Here is a 22,681-nt window from a genome sequence, read left to right on the forward strand (position 1 = left end):
TGGATGGAGCAAGAGTCTGGGAGTAAGAAGGACCAGGCTTCTAATTCTGGCTCTGCCATTTGTCTGCTGTAAAATGGGGGTTAAGGTTTTGAGGCCCACATGGGACACAGAGTGGGCCCAACCTGATTAGCTTGTATCTGCCCCAGCATTTAATAACATGCTTGGCACCTCATAAGTGCTTAAGGAATACTAAGAAAAAAAAAGCTAGAGGGAAACAATGTGGTGTAATGATACAGGCATAATTGTTCAGGATGGGATGGATATTTAAGTGCTCAGGTGATATGGAAGTGTTTCTTTTTCAACATCTCCTCACTCAGTCTCCTGTAGGGATGTCATCTTCCCAGAAGCTGGAGGTGGAGCTTTTAGAAGCAATTTTTCTGTCTCAAAGCAAAGAGTTAAGTACAAACTTCTTCCCACAAGCTCGTTCGTGATTTCTCTTCTCGAGCGCCCTGCGGAATCTCAGATTCCACACCTATTTGTGCTTCTACCCTCTTCGCTCCTTAGGTCATGATAAAACCAGAATTGCCAGCTATGGGTTGTGGCTGTGGTTCCGTTTAATCAATCTTCCCCATCAAGAGTAGTTGTTGGGCGCCCACTATGTGCAGAACTCTGCACTAAGCATTTGGAAGAGTTCAGCAAGTAGATACAATCCCTGCCCCCCGGAAACTTTCAGCCTACAGGGAAATGCCTAGCATCTGTATTAAATTAATCTGAAACTACACTAATGCATCTAAAATGTCTGTGGCCATGCCTGCTCAAACCTGGATGGGTTTTCTAAAAGGGGTAGCCAATGTGCTGTTGTGACACTGATGGAAATCAATAACTTCCCCACTATTTACAGAAAATAATGTAGTGGAAAAAAAATTTAAGTGAAGCATTATAAGATGCTCAGTTAGCTGGATTTAATATGAACAGGCAAAGGTGGGCACCAAAGCTGTCTTTTGGGCGACTCTAAAGAGTGCATAGAGGATGGCTCACTGAACTAATGGTGTAATCTGTCCCCACGGACCCGAGTTCAAATTTCAATGCTCTCCATCAAGTCAGTCCCTTGCTATTGGCAGGAGTCGGGCTTCATGATCATCATCAAGCTTGAATGCTTTTTGGATATTTCTCTTGGGAAGGGAAGGTCCCAGAAATACAGCCTGGAATCTCGTAGTTCTCCGGTTAGAAAGAAAAGCGAAAGAATCTTTTTCTTCTCTGATTTTCTGCTCTCACAGATCTCTAAGTCCTTATTTTGCTCTCCTAACTCATCACTTTCCATACTGGCATTTCACCATCAGTGTCATCTTTGAGCCAACAAAGATAGCTGCAAATATACAGAAGCCTCCCCAACCTCAGTCCCACAGCACTTCATATCTGTAATTTATTACTTAATCTCAGTCTCTGTCTTCCCCTCTAGACCATAAGCTGGATGTGGGCAGGGAATGTGCCTGGTGTATTGTTATATCGTACTCTCCCAAGTGCTTAGTACAGTGCTCTGCACAGAGTAAGTGCTCAGTAAATACAATTGATTGATTGATGCTTTGAAAGAAGCTCTATTGTTGGCCGTGTGTGAATCAGGAATCCGGGCTGATTAATTTGGGCTATGACCACACATATCCTTAGAAAGGTGTGGCACCCTTTCCCTACTCAGTTGTTGCGGGGATAAGAGTGTGTGAGTGCTACTTCATTGCACAAGCCATTCTTCTACATTGGGTCTCAATCCTGAAGTCTCAGGACTGAAGTGCATCTGTTGATTCAGTGGGAGATTCCATCACCAATATGAAAGACCAGTGGAGTTTGTCTTTCTAACTACAATACAGTATTCTCGATACGGTGCTAGGTCAGTAAGTACTGCTAATTTTATGTGCAGCCACTTCTTGGATGCCATCATTCAAAATATTAGCCCCTAAGGAGTAACCACCTTTCTGATTTGCCCCTTCCAGTTTCAACTTGTTTTCCCCTCACCCTTCTCTTCCCCTGAAGACTATGTTTTCACTGGGTAGAGAGAGACTTCTCATTTACTAAGTGTTTGACAGAAACCCTCCAGTGCCTTGCTGAAGAGATTTTCATTCCTCTTTCAGATTTGTTAGTTCCTATAATTATCTTTGCACCACCAGCTCCTGGATTTGATGAATTTATTTCTTAAGAAAGAACATATGTAGTTCAAAGATTTGTTTTCATTCAACTCCTAGTCTGTGACATGCCAATTTTACAATCCATCCATTTCTTTTCTGTGAGTTTTTCTTTGGAGTAGATCAAAATTACTTAAAATTATGAATTTAGAAAACAAACATTTGGGTGCATGGATATTTCAATATAATTAAACGGTATTTTTTATTTACAGGTATTGTCACCCCTACTGTCAGAGTAGGTGAGGGTGCCAGAATAACTCTACAGGTGGTAAAATTTTCCTTCAAAACTTAAACTCTCCTTCCCCCTGCCCCCATGTAGCAACAGGGTTAAAGATCTGCTGTTATGAGTTATTTCCTCTTATGCTATATTTTCTTAAATTGTGTGGATTCATTATGCTTCCAACCTGAATAATTTTAAATATACTTTAGATGGGTGCTGGCTCGGAAGGTGAGGAGCAAAGTGGGTTTTATTACATTTCCAACACTTTTGCAGGATCTGCACTACAGTTAATTTAGATCACCTCCTATCATAAAACATTAAAGAAATTATCATTTCATTTTCAACCAGATTGAGAACGATGGTGGATAAATTCCCATAAGTACTGGAGGGAACTTGGAAAGAATAGTCTACGGCATTAAGAAACACCTTGAAGTGAGGCATTTGTGGTAAAATCAATATTGATTATTAAGAGGAGAAGTGCTAAATTTAAATCAATAGAACCTTTTAAAATCCTTGGGAAAACATTAGGATGAAACTTGAATATATTGCTCTATTTAATCACTCGCTATGCTACTATAAAATGTGTTTGTAATATACTGGATATGTCACTACTGGAGTACAGTTTTTTTCATAAAAATGACACACTGCAGGCTTAGTTGTGATAGTCAATTGTAAGCTATCACAAGCCTAATTTAGCATTTTACCTTTTTAACTAATAGTTTCTTCTTTTCTGCAGTGAGCCACTTCTTAAATCTTCTCTCAGCTTTTAAGATAGCTCTTAAAATTTATGCCCCTGCCGCTTAGTGGTTCAGCTTTTCTCTTCTTTTCCGCCCAGGAAGCGAGATTACTACAGCTTCATTTGCAAGCAGTTAGAGCAAATCTTTAATTCATGGGATGTCTGCATTTTAATATTTTGTGCTTATGTTTTGCCTAATTTGGAATTATTTTCATGACAAGCTGGAGAAAAAGCAAACCTTGCACATCTTCTAATTAACACCTCAGAGTGATTGTTTCAGAGATAATGGTGTATGCCAGGGATTGTAGATCGATGCTTTGGCTTTTTAAAAAAGGTCGACAGAAGGTGGAAGATGTTGAAGTTTCTAGCTTGATGTACCCTGTTGTCAATATCGTTATTGTCCTAGTTCCTAATTCTCCCCTTCTGAGCAAAACTGTGATAGGGGTATCTCGACATTGCCAACGTGAAATGCCCAGGGTAACCTAGAAAAACTGATACAGTTCTTAGGTAGTGTTGGTAATTTTTGTGATGGTATTTCTTAGTGACAGTACTAGCATCATTATTGTTATCAAATGCCGTCCAGTTGTTTCCAATTCATAGCAACTCTATGGATATATTTTCTCTAGAATGTCCTATCTTCTGCCATAATCCGTAACCTTGCTAACGGGTTCTTCCGTTATCACTGTTATGATTTCTATCCATCTAGCCTCTTCCTCGTGTTGTGACTTTCTCACTAAGTCCATGAGGGCAAGGATCATGGTTACCTATTGTATTGTACTCTCCCAAGCATTTAGTACAGTCCTTCTCAGTAAATCCTCAATAAATACCTCTAAATCGGTTGTATTTATTAACCAAGGTCAACCATCAGGGCAGTGGCAGAGCTGTGAATAGAGCCCAGGTTTCCTGATTCCCAGTTCCATTGTCCTTCCACCAGCTCACACTGGCAACACTTAATAATTCGTATCTCACTGTATAAAATGGGAATCTCCAAAGGATACTTCAGATGGATTATTCATCGGGAAGAGCATCTTTGAACTAGGGTGAATAATGCAATATTGCGTTTTGATTGTTCTTTTCTTCTCAAGAGCTGAATGCCCATTACAGGCAATGCTTTGTTCAGGCAGTAGCCAATTCAGTTGTCAGGCAAATGTTACCCTGAGAACTACATTGATATAAAGTGTCCTTACAGTGGGAGGGAATCTTACATCCTGCTCCCTCATCTCTCTCCTCGCTCCTGTCACCCCTCCAAATTAGATCTGTCAGGTTCAATTCCACTGCCTATCCTAAAACAACAGATGGTTGTTGTAAGTCACCGTTTTGTTCAGTGGCAAAATTCAATACCTAGGCCATTTGAATATGTCACGAAAGGTGAGAATAATAAATCGTGTGTGGAGACGAAAGCACAACCTGAGAGTCAAGTGATATTTTTTTTTCCCCAGCTGTATTGAAAAATCTCCGCCAAATGAACTAGGTAATTAAAATAGGTGTCAGGAATATGGGAGCATATTTGTTTCTACGTCAGATGCAGTCTCTTAAGGGCCGTTTAAACTTTCCACATCACAGCGTAGGCACTGTTTAAAGAATGGCATAGTTTAAAATTTTCAGTTCATCCTGATCTTTAAGCCAAGGGAATCAAAATGAAAAAAAAAATGAGGCCTTAGAAGCCTTACACTCTTACAGATGCTATGAGAAGGCCATAGGTTTGTGTTGTGTGGTAGATTTCAAATGAATCTCTTCTAAGGTTTTGTCTGCTACATTTCACGGTATTCTCAGTGTCAGGTTTCTTAAACTAATGATATTAAGAAAGGGTCTACTGGGCCTGCAATTAAATAATGCAGAGCACCTAAAGGTGGCCTATTGCAAGATGGGCAGAAGAAGAAATAGCAATAAATCGGTTAGTCAGAGTCATAAAACGGAACCATTCATACCCACCTGAGAGAGACTCTGCAAACAATCCAAGAGTTTGTAGATTCTTAGTAAGTAATGAAGCGTGAGTTCAATCTAACACTTTTATCATTCAGAGTTTTCAGGGAGAGATTAAAAAGCCCTCTGATTGTTGCCTCTCAAAATGTAGCATCCTCTCTATAGGCAGGGATGGTCTCGTCTACTTCTCCTATATAAGGCCCTGATTGATTGAAACCAATTAGTGATAGTGACCGAGTGGCTGTGTGTAACATACTCAGCACGTGTAGATATGTTTTACATTAAATTATTTATTTTGAGTGCTCTGTAAATACTTTTATGTCTGCCTTCCCTTTAGATTGTAAGCTCCTAGTGGACTTTATGTCATTTGATTGATTTGCATGCACAAAAGGCTTAGTTGTGGGCAGGGAACGTGTCTACCAACACTGCTATATTGTACCCTCTGAAGTGCTTATTACTGTGCTCTGCGCAACAGTAAGTGTTCAATAAATAATAATTGATTACAATGCATTATCCTGAGTGTTAGCTCAATAAATGCTGTGACTATTACTCAGTGGTAGTCATAAAACACTAGATTTAGAGCTGGAGGAAAATATGTATGAATGAGAATCTGACATAGTGTCTGACCCTCAAGGGGCTCACAAGCAAAGAATTGTTAAACTAGGAACAAATTGGTAAAATCCCAGAGTGTTGGTTTTCTTCAATTTCACTGGGGAAGAGAGGGAAGAATCTGTCTTACCGTTAATTTGATTTGCCATAGTTATAGATGCAGTGTTAAATCTCTTTTCTCTGCACCTCCTATACAGATGCACATTCACACACATGAGCACCACTTGCTTTACAACTGCAATTTCAGTAGATTCATTCACAAAAGGGAGAGAATGAAAAGCAGAGAAAAAACAAACAGGCTTTCCTGCCCTGTGACACATCACAACACATCAAGCATTTCCAATGCAGGTTTCATCAATGAAAACACACCAAATTGGTGTTGAATGGCTGTTTTCATCACAAGCAAAATGTGCTGTGTTGTACACAGCTGTGTTTAAAAGATTGGTATTGTTTAGAGGGGAGTGTTGCTGTTAGTCTAACTGGGCAGTTTAGTAAAGCTGCTTTCTTTGAAAAGTTTGCACATTTTTGGAAAATAATTTTGGGTGTAAAGGAAACTGTAATTATTGCAATATAGGGGTCATTTTGGGGAATTTTTTTTCAAAAGCGAAGTCCTCATAAACTTATTCAAATTTCCCAAAAATTTTAACACTCCGCCCCTCTGCTGCTAACCTCCTCATGGTGCTTCATTCTCGCCTGTCCCGCCAGCGATTCCTGGCCCACATGCTACCACTGACCTAGAATGCTCTCCCTCTTCACATATGCCAAATTAACTCTCTTCCCCTCTTCAAAGCCCTATTGAGAGCTCACCTCCTCCAAGAAGCCTTCCCAGACTGAGCCCTCCCTTTCCCTCTGCCCCTCCTCCCCTTCCCATTTCCCCTACTCCCTCCCTCTGCTCTTCCCCCTTCCCCTTCCCATAGCACTTGTATATATTTATATGCATTATTTATTACTCTTTTATTATTAATGTGTATATATCTATGGTTCTCTTTATCTATTTTGATGGTATTGATGCCTGACTACTTGTTTTGTTTTGCTGTCTGTCTCCCCCTTTTAGACTGTGAGCCTGTTGTTGGGCAGGGATTGTCTCTATCTGTGGCCGAACTGTACATTCCAAACGCTTAGTACAGTGCTCTGCACACAGTAAGCGCTCAATAAATTCAGTTGAATGAATGAATGAATTAGTTCTTATGATTTTCTTTGACTAGAACAGAATATCCAAATGAAATGGGAACCTGTTTCTAAAAATTAAAGGGTCCCAATAGGAATTTTTGATACCTCCCCTACTGACTCAGTGAAAAGAACTTCTGAGTTAATGGGTAAAAAATGTTATTTTCCCTGTTTGCCCAGGTGTTAGCAAAAAGAAAGCATTAATTTCTGATGAGCTACACTCATTTTTGCTTATAACTTGCCTTTTTTGTTGCCTTTTCTGCTGAAGTCTAGCAATCCCTGGGAGAGGTGTTATCGTGCCTTTCACCATGGGACTGTAACTGCTTATGGTTAATTTTTAATTACAGTACTTCAATTATTGAAAGTTAGAAAACTATTTTCTTTTTTTTTTTTCATTTTGCAGCAGTCTATTTCTAGACGAGTGGTTGAGTTACACTTGCCCTTGTGGTGTAATTTGCCTTTCAGTAATAGTGTAGGAATGTCCCAAGCGTGGAAGACGGATGAAAGTTACTGCATGTCTTCTATTCCTGGAAGAAACAGCCACCCGAAAGTAACCATCATTTTTGTTGTTTGCTCAGATCAGGTGGACCAAAACAGCAGGAAGCGCCTCTGACCGTTTTCAAGACTCAAGTGTCTTCAACGAGACTTTGAGGATTACAAATATACAACGGCACCAAGGAGGCCGCTACTACTGCAAGGCAGAGAATGGTTTGGGTTCGCCAGCGATAAAGTCAATCCGAGTGGATGTGTACTGTAAGTAAACACCTCAGACTGCCTCAGTGAGACCACCTCTCTATTCTTTCTCTTCTCTATTTGCATATGCATGCGTATATATATAGAGAGAGAGAACACGCTCCTAAGGGAATGAAGATGATGACTGATGGTGAGATGCCCCCCCAAAACTAGTTGTTCTTCCACGCTGAATGTATGAAAAGATAGTAATCATATTACTAGTAAGCGCTCATATTTATTGAGCGCCTACTTTGTGCAGAGCACTGTACTAATTGCTTGCAAGAGGACGCTGTATAACAGTAAAGAATCATCACTAACCCCCGGCCTGAAGGGAAGCACAATTCCTTTATGATGAGGGCTCTGTAGACATAGAAACACCTGCCGTAATGTGTCGCTTCTGGTTAGCACTCGAGAGGCCACTTTGTGGCTACCTTTTCAGGTAGGTCCTGAGGGTTGGGAGTAGAGGGTATGCTCTTGATTTGCTATTCCAGTAGCGGTGATGGAAGTCACAGAGTTATACAGTCTCTGTCATGGCAAGATGGCTGACAGTCCGCTGAATAGAAAATCTGACCTGTACAGCAGGACCCCTTTTGTTCACTTAATAAGCCATTGTTTACCTGTAGATTTCCATATTTTAAATGTGCTTGTGAGAACTTGGGAATAACCCAACAGCTCAGGTCCCTTCTGAAAAAGCCCACAGAACAAAATGCAGTTTGAAAATAAGCATCTTTGGCTTAGGGAATGTGAGCCATTTAGACGGAACCTGGAAAAAACTAGGAAGAAATTCACCTTAAGTTCACAATATTAGAAAGCAGGTTATGTTTTGAAAAATCTTGTAGTTTAAGATAGAAACCATTTCCCAGGAAACTGACAAAGAAATTAAGGACATCACAGTCCTCTGACAGGGACCATCAATTCAGCAAGAATACAGTCTCTGAGGTGAACCCCAACCTGAAACACTTTGAGTGTGTTTTCGGTACATGAATTTTACAAATGTATCAATTCAACCAATGACTTTTTAACTGCTTGTGATTTGCATGGTAATTGTCTTAGGTTTTAGTCCACTGCCTGAGGCTAGGATGCAAATTTGAACATAATTTTCAGGTTTGATTTTTGGATGTGAAGAGTTTGGCATGCAGGGGACTAAGGAATCGGGCTGCACAAATTCCATAGCAGTTTGACACTTTCCTTCTTAATAAATATTGTAAGCTCCTCGACGGCAGGGGATGTGTGTCTTCCTATTGCTGTACTTAGCCATGTACCATACTATGCACTCACAGGCGATCTTAATGAGCTAATTATAATGATTGTGCTATTAAAGTGCATACTATGGGCTAAGTATTGTAGGGCACAGGTCTGGGAATCAGACGGTCATGGGTTCTAATTCTGCCTCCGCCAGTTGTTTTGTGTGTCCTCGAGCAAGTCACTTCACCTCTCCGGGCCTCGGTTACCTCATCCGTAAAATGGGGATTAAGACTATGAGCACCATGTGGGACAGGAACTGTATCCAACCTAATTACCTCATATCTACCCCAGCATCTAGAACAGTGCTTGGCACATAGTAAGCACTTAACTAATATAGTCATAATTATTATTATCACTAAGCACTGGGGGTAGATAAAGGATAATCAGGCCAGACACAGACCCTGTCCCATGTGATTTTCGGAGCTAGAGAAGAGCAGTCGATAAACCATGGACATCCCAGACTCTGCCATCGTGGAGTTGAAAGAGGCCACTATCAGTCCTCCCTGAAGCTTGAGGCAGGGGGTACATAAGACCATTCAGGTTTCAGGCAGGGGGTATATGAGACCATTCAGGAAAGCAGAGTGGTATTCTCTGCTTCAACCTTTTTAGGAAATGAGATTCAGTCCCAAGCCCAGGTCACAGCAGGTCTGACTTCTTTTCTGAACAGTGTTGTGACCGTCTCATCTGCACTGCAGATTTCCGTTTCATATTCCAAACGCGTTCTAGAAATGGAACTTTCATTGGCGACAATGAAACTTTGAGCACGGGATGAGTGTGGAATACAAAATGTAAAGACATCTGCAATGTGGCTTGTAATTGCAACACCAAGTAGGCCCTTCCTACTGTGCGGCAAAAGCTGGTTTGAGTTTGCCAACAATGGTCAATGAGATGGGTCATAAAGTGAAATTTGTCCCTGAACAAAGTCATATCTGTCCTCCGTTTGAATTTGACCTATGTGTTAAATTGGGGGTAGTCAGTGTTCCAGAAGAACACTTTCTTAATTGTCGGAATTGGAAATTCCTGATATGTCTCAAGTCTTCATATACACAAAAGCGTTTTGTCTAGGTGGATGCTTTGACACATTTGTTGAAATGTACTATACATAAATCTCTTGGGGAAGACGTGTTGACCTGGAGTCGTGATTTCGGCAACCCTTTCCAAAATTGCTTGTGGTGTAAAATAAAATGAAAAAATCCAGCATGAGGTGATTAACTTTGTAAATCTCTTTTCTGTCTGCTTGCCCTGAAATCTCTTTTGCAAGCAGGGAACGTGTATTGTGGTGGTGTACTTTCCAGATTATGAGTATAGTTCACTGCATCCAGTGGATATTCAATAAATACTATGAATACCAGAGTAGGAGTCTTCTGTTTTGCAGTTACAGTTGAGAAAAGGCTGTGTTCCTTGATCCTTTCATACATAAGTTGGATTCTTTTTGAATTAAAATGAAAGAAGTACCAATTTTCAACATAATTTCTCAAAGTAGATTTCCTGTAGCATATTGTTTCAGATATTGTTCAGATATTGGTCCTTTATTACACATTTTTTTTGCTGATGAACTATCATTAATCATGTAATGGTCACAATGAAGATTCCCAACTGATTTGGTCTCTTGTACCAGTCAACAGCCAGCCAAACTTGTCCAGTGTTTATTTTTTTTTAGTTGACTGAATATTTTCATGTTTTGTAAGTCTCATAAAAGACATTCAAGTATCAGCCTGAGAGTGTGCATTCATATTGATACAGAGGACAGGTGGCAGAGCCAGGACTAGAGGTCAGCTCCTCCTGACTCCCAGGCCCATGCTTTACAAGATGATACTAATAATAATAATTGTAGTATTAAGCACTTCCTATGTGCTAGGCACTGTACTAAGCTCTGTACTAAGGATCTTAAGAACTGCAGGGACAAGTGTGGAGGCTGGAGACACTGCCATCAGACTGTCTGTGACAGTGAAGGAGCAGGCAATGAGGGACCTGGAAATTCAGAAGGAAATAGCCAGAAAGTGGGTGATTCTAGATAGAATTAAAAGTCTCATCAGGGGCTCAGTGGGCTAATAGGTTTCCTGAAATTCTAGAGGGTGGACTAGTTATATGGCCACTGAATGGAGCAGGCTATTTTGAAGCCCCACACTTTGATTTGAAAAGTGGTTTGAAATCCAACTATATGAGAGCCTTCATATTCTGGGTTTCTAACTAAAATGAAAGAAACACGAAATGTAAATTAGAGAAACACTTAGCTTCCCACCTGCCTAGCAGCTGTAGCAAACTGAAATGATAGACACCATCTTTCAAGAAAGGTTATTTCTTTTAGCAACTGTGAGATTTTGTTCCCGTTGGCGTAGCTGTGATTGGAGAAAATGAAATGCCTGCCTTAATGACTCTTTATTTTAGGGGATTTTAACTCTCCTATTTAATTGCCAGGAAGAGCTTTACACATTTAGTGATTTCTGAAGTATTGGTATGGGAGGAATGGTAGTGCAGCTACTAACAGAAGAGAAGAGTCCTTTTTCAAGAACCATAAATTGAGCACAAAGTTTATATTCTGACACTTTGCTTGTGAGCACTGTTCAGCTGGTGCATTCTTTATTACTGAGGGTTATCAGGAGAACATGTTAAATGATCAAGCTGACATGCAAGGCAGGTAAAAGACCAATTTTATCTATAAAATATGTTGAAGGATTATAACATTAAGAAATATACTCTCTGAGAAGTTTTCAAGACCACTCCAAAAAGTTAATTTTCTAAAAAGGAATGGCATTTTCCAGAAAGCTGGGTCTATTTATGGAATGGGTTTTGCTACTGTTGTACTTTCCTGAGCACTTAGTATGGTGTTTTGTACCCAGGTGACCCTGCTCAATGAATACTATTGGTTGGTTGATTGAATCATAATTGTTGTATTTTGAGAAAGGATACCAAAGAAGATAAGGGAGCAGTGAGTAGCAGATGCTCATGCAACAGTTAAGATGGACAGAGAAATGATACAAATGAGGCTTGCCAGAGTCAGCAGGTCAGGTCTTGTAGAATCAACTGGTATTTCAGCCCTTAAATAAGATGCAGTTTTTTAAAATCTCCCCGCCTCGACCCACCCTCAGAGATCATTAAAGAGAAAATGGCTAATATTCTAATTATGCTTTCTGGACTTTGGGATTCTGTCTTTTTCTGTGACACCCTTCTTGTAAAACCATCTCTCTTGCATAATGCTATCTTTGGATTTCTCCTCTGGATCAAAGTGATGTTATTTTCCCTTCTTCCCTGGCAAAAGGATTGGGAAAGACTCTCTCTAGGCCCTGATGCATTATGTGAGCAGCATGGTTTAGTGGCAAGAGCATGGGCCTGGGAATCAAAAGGACCTGGGTTTTAATCCTGCCTACATCACTTGTCTACTCAGTGACCTTGGGCAAGTCACTTAACTTCTCTGTGCCTGTTACCTCATCTGTAAAATGGGGATTAAGAATGTGAGCACAATGTGGGACAGGGACTGTATCCATCCTGATTAACTTGTATCTACCCTAGTGTTTTGAACAGTGCAGGGCACATAGTAAGCGCTTAACAAGTACCATCATTATTATTATCATTGTTATTTTGAGGAAAATTAAAAACTACTGTTTTCACTGCATGCTTGTTTCTGAACAAAACTTGTTTTGAGGACTTTGTAATATGCAGTTTCTTTGTCCTTCTCTAAATTGCTCTTGAGTAATACACTGAATTACTACATCATCCAAACATTTTGGCCTATGAAGAGGGTGGGAAGAGCAAAGTAATTAAGATTTTTTGTTGTTGTTGTTTTCAAAATAGCTTTAGCAAGTATGGCTTCCCTGTCCTGAAGCAAGAAGTTGAAAATTTTGTGTTGGTAAACCATCTTGACATCAGTGTGTAGAACTCTCCAGTGAAAAAAGTAGATGGTGGATTGGAGGAACTTTTGTGATTTATCCACATTAGATCAAGGACGCAAAGCAGGTTTAATATTCCAAAATGGCAGAACTAGAAAATTATGTTTTCATCCCTCCATTGCTGGTGGGGAGGAGGGAGGGAGGAAGGGAAGGAGCATACACATGTGCATAGTTTTCGGGAGCTTCGCCGTTTGCCTGAGTTGGGGGACAGATGCTGTTTTGAATTGCTGAAGCTACATTCTACCCGGTCACTAGTGGGTACAATTATCTGTTTATTCAGACAACTTCTCTGAGAATTCAGCCAATTAAGATTGAATTCGGTTAAGCTGTCTTGATGGGAATGTCAAAGCGAAGATGAAAACATTAGTAAAGAACATTCATTGTGAAGAAATAGAATTCAAAGATATTTTTACTTGGCATTTTTTAGCAACCATTTGTTAAAATGCTCAACACATATTCATTTCTGTCATCTTTCCTCAATTTAAACAGTTCCTGTTTTTCAGACGAGGAAAACAAAGATGCATTGAAATGAGATAGATATAGCCAAACCCTCACAGGCATCAGAGTGTACAGAAAGGGAATCAAAATTATCATTCTGGACCCCATCCTATGTCCATATAGTCCATTAAAGCCATGCACAGTGTAATTTCCAAGAAGTGAATCCATTCAGTTCTTCTGAAATATCGGAATTATTGTTTCTGCTGAATCCTGCATTAAGAAAACTTACTCTATATGTAACATGCAGGTCTGGAGAGTTGCCAAATGAACAGGGACATTTCATTCTATGGAGATGAGTCCACTGGATAAATCAGGAATAGTTTTCTCTTGGAAGGGGAAAAGAAAAAAATGTGTCAGTCCTATTCACTGTTCACATTTCAGATGCATAAAAGGGCGAAATCTAAAATTCAAAGACAAATTCATCTGTGAAAGGGGTAGGCTTATAGTACAACTTTGATACCAGGTCCATCACTTGGAAGTTGAAATTGATTGAAATTGAAATAAAGAGGCTGCACTTTCCCCACTTACAGAATAGATTCAAACTAAGAAGAGAAGAGACCTATTTTCTAGTTTATTAAGCATCATTTTCCTCAGGTTGGGGAGATCCTTCCAGTGAGCATAATGTCCCCTCATTGTGCTCATTTTGCAGCAGGTCCAGCTGAATTTCTGCTTTTCTACCATAGGAAATTGGAACGGGAAGTTAATAGGCAGTAGTGAAATTGCACATTCAAACTTAAATTTGATATTGTGTATGAGGGCATATAGAATCAATTCTTAAAAGTACTTATAAAAATTATTAAATCATAACATTGTTTAGCTAAGATAACCAAGTCCAAATGCTGAGTACATTTTCAGCCAAGAGCCAAACAGAAAAACATATTATTTTCTCTGTCATAATTGTTTCATCAATTCAACTATGATATGCTTCATCAGACAGGCTGCAATTGTGTTCAGCACCGTCCTGTAGTGTAAATTGATTATTTTTATTAGAACAATCCCAACCAAGAATTTGTTCTGAATAAATGTTTTATTACATTCACTGGCATCTGGTGATAGTTTTAATAGGGTGGGCAGTCTCCTTGGCAATCTGTCTTCCACACAAAACACACCATTTTGCCTCCCAACATTTTCCCTCCATGGGTAGGTGTCTTTCTATTCCTCTCTCCCTCTCTCTTCCCCTTCCTTCCCTCCTCCCCCTCTCTTTCTCTCTCTCTTTCTCACTCACCCTTCTCCTCTCTTCCCCTCTCCCTCCTGTCTCTCTTCCCCCTTTTTCCCCTCTTTCTTCCTCAACCTTCCCCTTGCTCTCCATTTATTGGTTCGTAGGCTGACTCTTGGCTTGTATTTATCAGGTACTTTCTGCAGCAAATCATGCGCCCTTGCTACAGTGACATTTTTAATTTCCAAATGAGAAAGCTCAGAAAATTCAATGAACTCTTATTTGATCTTCTCTGGCATTTTATTTGTAAGAAACTCCATCAATATGGCTAATTCCTGACTGGAATATTTGGATGAAGGGCCAGAATAATGAATATGAATCACATTTTTAATATGAGGAAATGGTAAATGGTTTAACATATCAGAGGACAAAATATATTAATTCGTCACTTTCATGTAGCACAATAAAACTAGTCTACTGAAGACACTTTGAAATGAGATATTATGCAGATGACCGACATTTAGATCTTCAAATATTGATAGCTGTATTTTTTTCCAACGGAACAGAAATAGAAATTTAATTTAGAGATTTCAAAACATTCTCTGTCAAGAGTCATACTATAAATTATGATTATTCATCTCCAGTACTGATTGTGTTGGCTGTTTATGGAAAAATAGGAGCAGGTGCACCTCATAGCAGCCCACAGTGGAAAAGTGTTTTTAATGTATATAACTAAAAACTTATTTACATTAATGTGTGTCTTCCCCTCCAGACTATAAGCTTGTTGTGCACTGGTAACATGTTTACCAGCACTGTTGAGCTGTGTTCTCCCAAACATGAGAAGAGCTCAGTTACCTTATTTGTAAAATGGGGGTTAATACCATGAGGCATCAACTGTGCCCAACCCAATTAGCTTGTATCTACCCCAGCGCTTAGTATAGTATCTGGCACATAATAGCACTTAAATGCCATTGTCTGAAACAAAAAAGTGTTTCAGATCGTGCTGGGCACACAGGAAGTGCTCAATGAATACCATCGATTGATTGATGATGGTGCATATCAGAGACACTAAGTACAAGGGGTGAAGATTAACTTAGATGCCAATGAGAAGACTGTCAATTTACCAGTAATCCTGTACAGATAGGTACTGAAGAAAGACCATCCTTTGGGAGGATATCCCTGATTTCTTGGTCCCCTTCCAACTCCATGCATGCACCCCCAAACTGTAACTTCAGCATTACCACATCACCTGAGCCCCCAGATTCAGGGAAGCAACATGGCTTAGCAGAAAGAGCTTGGACCTGGGAATCAGAGGGCCTGGGTTCTAATTCCAGCTACGTCACTCATTTGCTGTGTGGCTTTGGCCAAGTAACTTCACCTCTCTGAGCCTACTTCATCTGTAAAATGGGGATTAAGCCTGCAGGTCCTGTGTGGGACAGGGACTGTGCCTCACCTGAATATCTTGTAGCTACCCTGAATATCTTGTAGCCGTAGTTATTGCCATTGTTCTTGTCTGTCCGTCTCCCCCGATTAGACTGTAAGCCCGTCAAACGGCAGGGACTGTCTCTATCTGTTGCCGACTTGTTCATTCCAAGCGCTTAGTACAGTGTTCTGCACATAGTAAGCGCTCAATAAATACTATTGAATGAATACCCCCCAGCGTTAAGTACGGGGCATGACACATAGTAAGCATTTAACAAATGCCATTTTAAAACAGTCTCCTCTTACCGTAATCTTGTTGGTGCCCTTGATCTATGCATTAGTGTATCACTAAAAGCACAATTTCCACGAAACTCTGGAGGAGGTGTTCACTAACTACTCTGATCCAGAATTCAAAGGAGCTGTTACTACCACTTGGGAGCACTCAATAAATTCTGATTGATTGATTGATTGATTGATAGAGTGGGGCAAGTGGCTGAGCAAAACCCAAGTGAAGTTTAAATGTATTGCAGCTTTCCGTAGGCTTGTTATGTGTGAAAAACAGGCAAAGCAGATTTGAATATGTCTTGATCTTTTTGCTTAATAAATAAATACAAAGAAAGGAGGAGCATCTCTAGAAGATGTCAGGAGCTGAAGAGGCAGATAAGAGAGGGAAATCACAGAATTTGGCAGACAAGTGAAATTCCAGAGAGGTAATCTGCAAAATGGCATTTTACCATAGTATGGGAGCATGAGGTCATTATTTATTTTTATGGCTTCACTGAGGTGCATTTCAGATGTTAATTACAGCCATATCTGTCAGAAGGACTACCAAAAAAATTCAGAAATGGAAGTCCATCTTTTACCTGACCTGGTGACTGACAGCTTTATTTGAACTGACCCTCTGCCTCCTTTAAAAATCCAGTGCTCTTTTCATTGTTGAAAACTAATTGTAAATCCAGTAGCTATTTTTAAGACTTTGCAGATCTGCTGATGACTTAAAACCAAGTAATGCTTGTTTGCCTAATGGCCCGAGATTTCCATGCAGACAGCATTTGAACTGCAACTCCATAATAGAATTTTTTGAGTGCTGATGGATTTTTAAATAATCTTCCAGTATTCCAAGCAAGGATGGCACCCTGAGGTTGTTTATAGCTTAGATTTCTGAGAAGAGTGTAGGATTCTGGGAATTTTTCCTGAGCTTTGATTTGTATCCTATAGGTAAGTGAATAAATATCCCAGTGATATGTATCTTTTGGCTAGATTGCTGGAGGATGGACTAATCAATCAGCCAATTATTTTATTGAGGACTTTATGCAGTGGAGTATACTGGGAAGTTTCAAATAAATTAAGTGGATATGGTGTCTCTTTTAGGGAGCTAGCAATCTAAGGGAAAGTCGTATTTTAACTATTTTACTTTTAAAAAAATTAAAAGGTTAGCTTAGAGAATTCTAGTGAAGATTGCCAGAGCATCTGAAAGCTGATTAGGCTGTGTAGCCTTTGAATTGTTTTCTCAGCTATGACCTATCATACTTGTGGCTCTCATCCTGCCCCACAAGCTGCTGTGATCATGATCATAAACATATAGTCAGAGAAGCAATATGGCATGGTAAATGGAGCACTGGACTGGGAATAAAGAGAAGAAAAGAATAAATAAAAGAATAAAGACCTGAGTTCTAATCCTGTTTCCATCGTTTGCCTGTTGTTTGATCTCGGGCAAGTCATTTCACTTCCTTTATGATTCAGTTTCTTCAGAAACTAGGGACTAAATACCTGTCTGTTCTCCTTTCCCATTAGAGAGTGAACCCGGTGTGGGACCGAGACTCTTCTGATCAAATTGTAGTATATCTACTTGGCACCTAATGACAAGCTCAACAGATACCTCAATTTTGGTGATTATTAGTACTATCAAGTTCAGTGATACAGGGATATATGGTGAAAGAAAAATTAGTCACTTCAAGATTCTGGATAGGCTCATGGGTAATTGCTTCATGATGGTGTATTAGAAAGACAAGGTAAGGGCTGTAGAAGGGATGTTCCAAGCTATTCAGATGAGCCCCAAGAATAACCACATTTTTTTCCAAGGAACCTCAGTTCCTGTTTCTGGAAACAAAATGCTGTGCTTGGATCGACCTATAATTCAATTCAGTAGTGCAAGTTCTTGTTAGTGTCTGGTGCTTCTGTCAATTGTTAGTTTTTAGCCCCAGTGTGAGGCCCATTATCTGTTTCCTGCTTTAATTTCTGGAATGAATAAGTGGGTACTTACTCTGCAGATAAGCACTTATATGGAGGTATTCTCACAAAGAAATTCATTATTTTTGTGGGGGGGTTTTCCAAAGGAATTTCTGAATAGGGAAAATCTCCTGAAGGCTATAATGGATGCTGTAGAAGATTTAACATTTTTCACTGATGTTCAGAGAGATTCTTCACATAATGAGCTATGCTGAAATATATTAGCAATTCTATCTAGAAGTTCACTTATATAATATATAATCTTGGCTCTCCCACTTGCCTGGTCCATGACCTTGGGTAAATCACTTATCTTCTTTGTGCCTCAGTTCCTCATCAGTAAAATTGTGATTACCTATTCTCTCACCTACTCAGACTGTGAGGCCCATGTGGGAACAGGAGTTTTGTCTGACCTGATTGTCTTGTGTTTACCCCAGTGTTTAGCACATAATAAGCCCTGTAGAGATGCCACAATTCTTCTTCTTATTATTATTGTTATGATATGCATATGTTAATTAAAGATTGACCTACTTCAGTCTTAGCTAAGTCATCTTCTAAGCTCAATTTCATATACCCAGTGGAAGTAGTGTTAGATACACACCTTGATTGCCGTTTTATCAAGTAATTCACGGATATTTTCATTTCAGAAATACAGGGAATCAATAGATATACAGGGGAGGGTAACTGTAATTTTCTGATCATATCTTTTGCTAAACACTTGCTCTTTGTTTTTACTTAAGGGAAGTCCTCTATTAGGTGCACTTAGTACCCATCACTGTATCAGGGTTTGTCTCCACTGTTGCCTACAATATGAATGTCCCTGTGTCTATCATTATCATCAATGCCACATGATTGCAACTCCTCGAATGACAACTCCATAGAACAAGTAAGAGGTTCCAGATAACACTAGACTAGAAGAGCACAAGCATCTGCCTCTGGCAAATGCCCTCCAAGATCTCCAAATATAGATTCCCTTGAAATCCGAACATAAAGTGGATTAGAGACATGAACCAGAGTATGGTATGTTGAAGTTCAGGCTTGCTGTCCTCCATAATCCTGCTATGAGACCTTTAGAAGGGAAAAGGTGAAGTAAATGATCAGTTTCTCCAAGTCTCAAAATTGCAATATACTGTATGGCTTTTTATATTTATACAGAAACAGAATATCTCTGACATAATTCCAGCATTATTTTCTTCCACTCTAAAGGAAAGGATATCTAGATTTAGGTCTAGCTATCCGTCCCTCGTTTTCAAAATGGGTCCTACCGATGGGAACGAGTGTGAGTGGAAAAATTGATGCACAACCGACCCGCACTTCGTTCCAAACTGTTAACACATAAAGAGTGCCTTGTTGTACTAATGGGTTTGTCCCATAAAGGGCCTGTGTCTGTTTCTGAACCTTCCTCTTGGAATCCTGAAGGCTGTGCATATTCTTGCCAGTCTCTTGCAGCGGTCTTGTGTCTCCTTGTTATGGCCGTGCCTCTCGGTCCCGGGATTTAGACTTTATAAAAGCGTACCGAGTGGTCTTAAGTCCTGTTGCGTTCGGAGAGTCTTATTCATGACTGGAACAGAAAGGGCATGAACTAGTGGAAAGCGCACTGGCGTGGGAGTCAGAATTCCAAGTCCGGCTCAGCTATTTAGTTTCTGTGTGAACCTGGGCAAATCACTTACCTTTTCTGTGCCCCAGCTTCCCCTTCTGTAAAATGGAGATTCAATACATGTTCTCTCTGCTATTTAGAATAGGAACCCCTTGTGGGACAGGGATTGTGTCCAATCTGATGAACTTGCATCCACCCCAGGGCTTAGTTTACAGTCCTTGGCACATAATAAGTGCTTTACTATTATTATTTTGATCATTATTACTATCATCATTAATATTACTATCACCATTAATCAGCAGTTCACCCAGCTCACCCCCAAAGCAAAGCGAGACACCCTCGGAAAACTTTGCTCTCGGGTCTGCACCTGGCATTCTGCTTCAAAGCGCCCCAGCTCAGAGCACTGGTGTGTGCTATAACAGGAGAACTGATCAGGTGCTGTCTCTGATAAAAATCACCCAGGCTGCCCTAGGGGATGCAGTGGGGCATCTAGCGATGAGGATGTGCAGTCGCCCACCATTTTTGAAAGACAGTCCAGGTCCACCAGGTCCAGTTCTGGTATTCCACTGGCATTTTTATTTTAAGGACCAAGCTTCTTTCTACCGTGGTTCCTCTCAATCAAGCAATCAATCATATTTATTGAGCACTTACTGTGTGCAGAGCATCATACTAGTAGCAGTGCCTATATTCAATGGTAGTAATTATTATTGTGGTATTTAAGTACTTACCTTGCTAAGTGCTGGGTACATAAAAAGCTATTCAGATTGAGCACAGTTCCTGTCCCACATGGGCCTCAGAATTTAAGGAGAAGCAGTAGGATTTAATCCCCATTTTAAAGATGAAGAAACTGAGGCACTGAGAAGTTAAGTAGTAGAGCTGGGATTAGAACCCAGGTGCTCTGACTCCCAGGCCCATGCTCCCTCCATTAGACTATGTTGCTCCCCTGGATGAAGGAGACAGTGATCCTCTTGGTTTTCTTTTCTAGCAATTCACCCGAAAGCCTAAAATATTTACTAGACAGTGTTTTTCCTCAAAATTTGAAGATGAAACGACAAGGGTTTTTTAGTGCTATAGTGTAACTAGCATTTGTAAATAAGCCAGATCCATCACCATTGGCCAGAGGAGCAAGTGGGAACACTGGCTGAGAGCCATGCCTCAATATAGACATGACCACGAGAAATCAGAACTCGGAATTGTGAATTCAGAGCCACTTTAAAAGTTTAGTGGGCAAGATGGTAACAGTGACAGTTGATTTTAGCCCCATCGTCTAAATCCCCCCCCGCCACTGGCAAAACATAATCTCTAACTGCTCCATGAGTTAATCAGTGTTACGGCTCCTATATGGCAACATATGAAATCGAGTCAAGAAAGAGACCATAGCTATTGTTACACATCTGGGATTAGATCCAAGACTCTCGCCATCTAGTAAATGTACTAAGCCTAGATACAGAATTTGTTGAGCTCACCATGTGTGAAATACTATGCTACGTGCAGGTTTAAGTTTGTGATAAACAGATTTCCTGAGGCGTGACGCCCCAGGGGCTCAAAACTATACAGTGAAATCAGTTATCCTTTTTTTTATAACCCGTTATGGGTTATGGTAACACATTTTAGGCTCTGTACTGAAAGCCTGGAAGAACAGAGCCCTTGACTCATTAGCATACATATCGGAAGTTCACCAGAATATGAGATATTCATTGCTGGCAATTCTTTGGACTGAGGCAATGACTTACTTTATAATTCTGGCCTAGTGGAAAGAACACAGGATTTGGGTCAGGAGACCAGGATTCTAATCCTGGTTCTTCCATTTGTCTGCTGTGTAGAAATGGACAACTCACTTGGCTTTTCTGTGCCTCAGTTTCCTTCATCTGTAGAGAGGAGTTTAAATATCTGCTCCTCCTAACCCTTAAATTTGTGTGGGACAGGGATTTTTGTCTGATCTAAAGATCTGGTATGTACCCCACCACTTACCACAGAGTAAGCACTTGAGAGATGCAGTGTGCCTAGTGAAAAGATTACAGGCTTCTAATGCTGGTACCACCATGTACTTGCTCTGTGACTTTAAGCAAGTTTCTTAACTTCTCTGTGCCTCAGTTACCTGATCTGTAAAATGAGAAATAAGACTGTGACCCCTCTGTGGGACAGGGATTACGTCCAACCCATCTATCTTGTATCTGCCTCAGCACTTAGTACAGGGCCTGGCACATAGTAAGCACTTTCCAAATTCCATTTAAAAAAAAATACCACAGTGATTAGTAGCAGTTCTCTGTTCACGCCAATCCTTACCTACAGCTATCCAAATTATTAAAGTTGGCCTTAACATGACTGTAGGCAGGAAATAATTAGAAGATTAGGTCAAAGTTCTTATGGTTAAAGTTTCCATTGTTCCATGAATAGAGAATCGAACTTAGTTCACTGTAAAGTCCATATATATCTTCTATTAGTCGTACATAGTCAACCAACTTTTATAACTACAGTTTTTAATGAAGGAAAAAAAGACAATATCACATTGCACTATCACTCTAATTAATGTGGCCAAATACTAGTTTATTTTCTTTTATTGTGCAAAATGCAAATTTAACAGCAGTCTATTATTTCAGGATGTCTTGCTTCAACTGGACTTGTGAGAGAAAGACACAGCTGGACTCTGGCTAAATGCAAATAAAATAACTCAGATTGGCTCTGGCATTAATCTGGAAAAATCTAAGTTGCATGGGTTGATTTTAAATTAACTGCGTGAACAAGAAATGTACTAAAATATCCCAATGGAGGGCTTGTTTGCCAGCTGTTTGATTGTTTTTCCTGGCATTATCTGCAAAGCAATTACCCATGAATAAAGACTTCTTGACTAGCTTTCAAGGAAAATATTGACCACTAACACATTTTAATTAAGGGATATTGAAGCAGAAGCATTTAAATCAACAAGATGAACAATGTTAAGTTGGTTGACTTTCCAAAAGGATGATTATTCTCAAGCTCACAAATAAATATTTCTGATCTGTCTTGAAGTAAATCATATACATTGATTTGTTTGAATATCAAAGGAAATTCATTTTAATGGAGATTTTGGAGTGTCCTCCTCACACTAACGGATATTTTACAGCAGCTTTGAGGAGGAGAGAATAATGCAGACATAAGATAATTGATTG

The 22,681-nt window shown here is 39.9% G+C and overlaps 1 protein-coding gene across 1 annotated transcript in view; it reads left to right on the forward strand.

Moving 5' to 3' along the window:
* Nucleotides 1-22,681, forward strand: part of MDGA2 (MAM domain containing glycosylphosphatidylinositol anchor 2) — a 434,436-nt gene that overhangs the window by 234,526 nt on the left and 177,229 nt on the right. Inside the window, exon 3 of the mRNA XM_029078526.2 lies at nt 7,348-7,522. Coding sequence (XP_028934359.1) covers nt 7,348-7,522 — 175 coding nt within the window. The remainder of the gene's footprint in view (nt 1-7,347; nt 7,523-22,681) is intronic.

This window comes from Ornithorhynchus anatinus, chromosome 14 (assembly GCF_004115215.2).
Source record: "Ornithorhynchus anatinus isolate Pmale09 chromosome 14, mOrnAna1.pri.v4, whole genome shotgun sequence".
Taxonomy (NCBI): Eukaryota; Metazoa; Chordata; class Mammalia; order Monotremata; family Ornithorhynchidae; genus Ornithorhynchus; species Ornithorhynchus anatinus.